This window comes from Doryrhamphus excisus, chromosome 6 (genome assembly GCF_030265055.1).
Source record: "Doryrhamphus excisus isolate RoL2022-K1 chromosome 6, RoL_Dexc_1.0, whole genome shotgun sequence".
Lineage (NCBI taxonomy): Eukaryota > Metazoa > Chordata > Actinopteri > Syngnathiformes > Syngnathidae > Doryrhamphus > Doryrhamphus excisus.
Window position 1 is genome coordinate 19415375 of NC_080471.1, and position 6646 is coordinate 19422020.

General features: G+C 41.2%; 1 protein-coding gene across 3 annotated transcripts in view; it reads right to left on the bottom strand.

The window, feature by feature from the left end:
- Positions 1 to 3033, bottom strand: part of spon1b (spondin 1b) — a 57926-nt gene extending 54893 nt beyond the window's left edge. Inside the window, exon 1 of one of the 3 annotated variants that reach the window (XM_058074610.1) lies at positions 2593 to 3033. In XM_058074610.1, the coding sequence (XP_057930593.1) occupies positions 2593 to 2815 (223 nt within the window). In that variant the 5' untranslated portion in view covers positions 2816 to 3033. Of the gene's footprint in view, positions 1 to 539; positions 1107 to 2592 lie in introns of those variants that run through there. The other 2 variants (XM_058074609.1, XM_058074611.1) reach the window with 2 other exon arrangements.
- Between the last annotated feature and the right edge of the window lie 3613 nt (positions 3034 to 6646).

Here is a 6646-nt window from a genome sequence, read left to right on the forward strand (position 1 = left end):
TTACATCTGGTTCTAACAATCCTAAATCCCTCTTTTCAACCATCAACACACTGCTAAAGCCAAATGACAACTCCTCCTCATCCTTCACCACCACCAAATGCAACAACTTCTTAACCTACTTCCAGTCCAAAATTACCAAAATATACAGCTCCCTAAACCCCCCCTCGACTCACTCGCTTCCTCCTGACCCTCCACTATCTGGCTCCACCCAACGACTCTCCAAATTCACACCTATCTCACCCGTGCAACTCACTGAAATACTAACCGGTATGAAGACTCCAACATGCTCCCTGGATCCTATCCCTTCTTCATTCATCAAACCCTGCCTCCACATCATCTCCCCGCTGATCACAAGTATCATTAACTCCTCCCTTATCACTGGATCCGTCCCACAGTCTCTCAAGCTGGCGGCAATCACCCCCACACTCAAAAAGTCTGGTCTCGATCCCAATAACCTCTCCAATTTCCGTCCCATATCCAACCTCCCCTTTCTGTCCAAAATCCTTGAACGTGTCATAGCTGCTCAACTTCAATCTCACCTCAACTCCAACAGCCTGTTTGAATCCTTCCAGTCCGGTTTCCGTCCCAAACACAGTACTGAAACAGCTCTTCTTAAAATCACCAATGATCTTCTTCTCTCCTCCGATTCCGGCCATCTTACCATCCTCATCCTCCTAGACCTCACCGCAGCCTTTGACACCATTAGCCACTCTATCCTCCTGTCCCGCCTCAAAACCAGCCTCAATATCACCGATTCTGCTCTGTCCTGGATCCAATCATACCTCACCAACCGTCAACAGTTTGTGCACATAAATAGCTGCTCCTCCTCCATAGCCCCTTTACCTCAAGGTGTTCCCCAAGGTTCGGTGCTTGGTCCTCTTCTCTTCATCCTCTACATCCTTCCACTTGGCAATATCATCCGTCGACATGGCCTCAACTTCCACAGCTACGCTGATGATATTCAACTATACATTTCTACCACCTCCATCACCTCCAACATCTACTCCACCCTCACCAACTGCTTAGCTGATATCAAAACTTGGATGGAACAAAATTTTCTCAAACTTAATAGTGACAAAACAGATATTATCATCATCGGTCCCAAAAACACCATGGCGCCCACCCATAATTTCCATCTTCAATTTGACAGCGCCACCCTCACTCCATCCCCGCTCATCCGCAACCTTGGTATCCTCCTAGACCCCACCCTTTCATTTGAACCCCACATCAAACAGTTAACCCGGACTGCATTCTTTCTTCTTAAGAACATAGCCCGACTCCGTCCATCACTCACATTCTCTGCTGCTGAATCCCTAATCCATGCATTCATCACCTCCAGAATCGACTACTGCAACAGCATCCTCTACGGTACACCATCCAAAACCCTCAACAAACTACAATATATTCAGAACTCCGCTGCCCGCCTCCTCACCTCCACCCGCTCCCGTGAACACATTACCCCTGTCCTCCAAAACCTCCACTGGCTTCCCGTCCCCCAACGCATTCACTTCAAAATTCTTCTCATCACCTACAAAGCCCTCCACGATCTGACCCCCCCATATCTCACAGACCTCCTCCATCCACATAATCCCCCGCGTCCCCTTCGCTCCTCAGACTCCAACCTCCTGGCACTCCCCTGTAAGACCAAGCTCCGAACCTGGGGAGACAGAGCCTTCTCCATCGCTGCCCCCACTCTCTGGAACTCCTTGCCCCACTCACTCCGTGCTTGCCCTGACCTTCCCACCTTCAAAAAACAACTCAAAACCCACCTCTTTAAATCTGTTTTTAATGTCTAACCTTCTATATCTGACTGCTGTGCCCCGCCCCCGCTTTTTTTTTAACTGTGTACTAACCAATGAATGAATGTTGTATTTTGGTGTGTCTTTTATTCTGTTTACTTGCTCTATTCAACTTCATTCTTTTGTAAAGTGTCTTTGAGTATCTTGAAAAGCGCTATACAAATAAAATGTATTATTATTATTATTATTATTAATTGCAGACTAAAGTGTGAATGGTTGCTTATTTGTATGTGACGGGTGATCGGTGTATGTGCCCCGCCTCTTACCAAAGCTCTTATCAAACTCAACTGTGACCCTGCACAGGATAGGTGTAAAAATAATCAAATCAATTATGATCTAATTCCATTCAAAGAGTGTAAACAGTCGAAATAAAAAAAAGACTGACTCCGTTTTGTGTTTTTAAATCATATCTGCAAGCAGGATGTTTGATGGTTAAATACCAGGGGTCAGCTTAATTGGAGCCAGATCTTTGCTGATCCTTATGTGTGTGTGTGTGTGTCCACTTTCTAGCAGGAAGAGGTGAGGAAGTGAATATAGGTCAGACATTACAACATTAAGCTGTCTAATTATCTCTGTTCTTGCTGAAGCCTGGGGGGGGGTGAGTGGTTTGAGGAATTTTGGCACCGATTCTAACACATATAATTCAGAGGAATGAGAATATGACTTCTTAACAAGTAACCGCTTGCTGTTTTCATAATTGACTCGATACAGTATATAAAAGTCATATTTCCGGGTCTAACTCATTGGAAAACTTCTTTACCGGGAGTAAAAAAAAAAAAAAAACATACCCTACCTCTATAGGTGCTGCCGGGTTGGTAGGTTTCAGGATCCCCTTCCACTCTGAGACGGAACTCATGGTGCCCATCCCGCCGGGTCCCATGTGTCTGACCCCGGAGGATACGCCCGCAGTACCCGTCCAGTCTCCCTCCGGACGGCTCCTCCACGAAAGCGATAGCGTCGCACACAACACTCGATAGCATATAATAATGCAAAAACAGCAGCACAAGCATTCCCATGTCGATACAAGAAGCACCGGAAGAGAGGGGAGTGGGGGGGCGACGACACGGTGGTCTTTAAATCAACAACAAACAAAAAAAAGTGTTTCGGTTCCTTTTTGAAGAATCCTCAGCAGAGTGTAAGTCACAAGTGAAGGTGAAGAGGTGGGGATGGCGCCATGGACTGGGAGCGCACAGGAGAGAAAGAAAGGGGGCAGTGACAGGAGCTGCTGCTGCTGATCCCAGATCAGTGAAGCTGCCTATAACTGACAATAAGTGAGCGCACCACCCTTGTCTCCTTGGCTCATAGCTAGGGAAGGTCTTAACTAGAAACTCTCCTTCCAACACACACACACACACACACACACGCAGGGGCTTGTCTTTGCAGCTGTGCTGAGAGAACTTCTCATGAACTCGATTTTTTTTCACAATTTCTTAAATAAAAAGAGATGTTTCGCATGTTTCCATGTGATTCGAATTTATGCTAACAAATGTTGCCATTAGAGGTGAACATTTCAGAGGGAGGACACACACTCTCATAATATAATGTAGTTTCTCCTTAAAGTAGAGTCTTCAACCAGTCATGATGTGCTATATATATCACTACATTGACAGTTACTATAGTACCCATTATGTTGTCATTGTATGGTTCGGTACTGGACTAAAATATTGAAAAAATTTAAAAATTACAAAAAAAAAATTAAACTATATTAGGAAAGCAGGAAGTGAACAAATGTAACATTTACTGATTGTAAAAGTACCAGATGGAGGGGTAGGATTTAATAAGCTTTGCTTCTTCCTACTCCTTTTGGACATGTGGAACTGTGAACTGATTATGTGATGCATTCAATTGTAATCTGATGCATGTTCAAATGAAATTAAACCATTACCATAAGCCGTTTGGTTCATAAATATGCGACTCGCGAGATAACTAGTTATGAGCGTTCAGCAGAACAATGCGTACCCACTGGGGCAACCTCCCACCCATCTTTGTCTCTCAAGCCAAAGACAGGCTACCCCGATGGCAGTGCGCCAAAGAAAAGGAAAGCCACCATCATGCACTGAAAACCCGAATTTTCAAAGTACTTAAATAAATGAAGTTATGCATACTCAAAGTTCTTAAAAAAGTTCTAATAACTTAATAATGTCAAGTTCATTTAACATGTTGTTCCATTTTGAGTACTTTTAACTAATATGTTTTGATTAAATTGAACTATGGCTATATTAAGTAAAAAACTTAAAAACATAGTTTACATACAACTTAAGACACTATAAATCGGAATGCTCAAAATAATTAATTGGTATAAGTATAGTTAACTTAAATTTTTCTTAAAAGTTCTACTTATAAATGTTGATTGCCAGTTGCATTATCTGTCTTTTCAGTTGATTTAACTTGGAATTTTTAATGAATATGAACTTTTTGCAGATTTGTGTAACCTACTTAAAATAATTCGTAGTTACTATACTAACAAAGTATCTATTAAACATGAATAAATCAAACCGCAAAAAGTCGGTATCACGTGATGTTGGTGTTTACGCTTTACTGTGCATGCCCCATTGACTATTCTGGTTGATTATAGCGGCACATGTAGACAGGAGATTGGAATATTCCTTTTCATGGATACCATTGTTTTCGGAAAAGTCATTCGGAAAGAGGAAAAACTCATGTAAACGTGGCTACTGTTAGTCAGTTAGTGTAGTTTTCGGGAAATAATCAACTGAAACAACTTTTAAACGGCATTAAATGGGAGGTACTTCGAACATCAGTCTTCTTTTCATACAGAATCCCTTTTTAAAGTGTACTGTGTACTGTAACCAGCAGGGGGGGCGGCTAGAGTACTTTTAAGCCATAAGCGTTTCAGGAGTTTTTGTGTCACACTGTTCGTAGCGCCTCCTTCACTCTTTTCGACTCCTCAAGTTTATTACGCAGTAAAAGACAAAGTCAGAAGGGATTATGGAAATGCAGGGTTTAAACTCTTATCTTTGCTGCATGGCTTGAAGCAGACTGCAATATATAGCTGGATGCATTTTTCACTCTCAGATTGAGTTCCTTTTTGACATTTCGGAAATCATCTTTTTACTTCAGCAAAAAAAAAAAACAGCTGAAGTTAGACTGACTTTGTGTCAAGACCAACTGAAACTTTTTACAGAATGACTGCAGGTCGACTGTGATTGTTCCTCGTCGTTTCATATAGAAATAACACATATGTATATACGCATATGTATTTCAAATTGTTCATAAAAATGTGCTTTGTGTCAACACTTTATAGAAAAGGTGAATTTGATTTACATTACTGGGCACATTTTATTCGGTTAGCGTCCGTTTTGGTTAGGGCCGGACCTTCTGGAACATTTTAACCAAGGTTCCACACTGTATAGTAAATCATTCATTTTCTACCGCTTATCCTCACGAGGATCGCGTGGATGCTGGAGCCTATGCCAGCTATCTTCAGGCGAGAGGCGGGGTACACCCTGGACTGGTGGCCAGCCAATCACAGGGCACATATAGACAAACAACCATTCACACTCACATTCATACCTATGGACAATTTGGAGTTGCCAATTAACCTGAGTGCTAACCACTCGTTAGCCTCATATAGAAATAACACATTTGTATTTAAAATTGTTACTGTATTTCTTATGGGAACATTTTATTTGGTTAGCATCCGTTTTGGTTAGGGCCGGAACTTCTGGAACATTTTAACCAAGGTTCTGTACTGTATAGTAAATCTTATCATAAAATCTACTCAACCAATCCTGTGTTGAAGATGATAATAGGGTTTCTTAAATTACAATAATTTTACACATAATCCAACATATCTTAACAGAAAGTCCCATTTATATAGTTTTAATATGTTACATGGGTTCGATTCCACCCTTGGCCATCTCTATGTGGAGTTTGCATGTTTGGAGTTTCATGTTATATGTGCTCTGCAATGGGCTGGGGACCAGTCCAGGGTGTACCCCGCCTTTTGTTCGGCGGGAAACTTTGCATTTTTTTAATTTGAATTTTATTGAAATTGGCAACATTTTTCTCACCTTTATACTACAGTTGGGCAGCACACACTTAGCACCATATAAAACCAAAAAAGTACCATGTAATAATAGGAATATAAAATGAAATGCATCTAATGGAGATCCTTGTGGTGCATTCGTAGCAGCTGAGTAAATGTTATAAAAGGTATAAATCCTTATAAACTATACCATACCCATCTTCTGGGGTACATTCTCAATAGCATTTTAAACCAAGAACAGGTTGACGGCAATATCGCCTCGCCGATCTCTCTTGCTCTTTTTGAATCATGTGCTAATGGTTATCTAAATGACCCATGCTTTTGTCTGGTTCCAGTTATTTTCACATTGGGGTGATGTCAGCGTAAATGTGTTATGTTTATTGTATTTCCATTGGCGGAGTTTAGCATTGTGTGACACTTGCGACATATTATTGTTGTTTTTTTGTTCAAGGCGTGCTTGCCATTAGGGTCATGACTTGAAAAATTGTCCATAGGCATTTATAGGCATGAATGCTTGTCTATGAGGGAAAACATGAACAATATTCTTAAATCTATCCTCAAAAAAGCATATTCTATCTCAGTATATGAATATTATAATTGCATTTGGCTTAAATCTTTCCTTGTAATAAAAATACTTTACTTAAATGTATGCCTTAAATTTTGGCCATTTTTCAAGTATGTCTGTCTTTGCAGTGTGTGAGCGCAGATCAGCAGAAACCAGGAGAGGGAAAGGGAATCGAGCCAAAGTCTGCAACCGTATACGGATGGCCTTGTGTGAGTACACCCTAAGTGTGTCTAAACTTGCACAGGTTTGTATAATTGAAACCAGTTTGTGAGT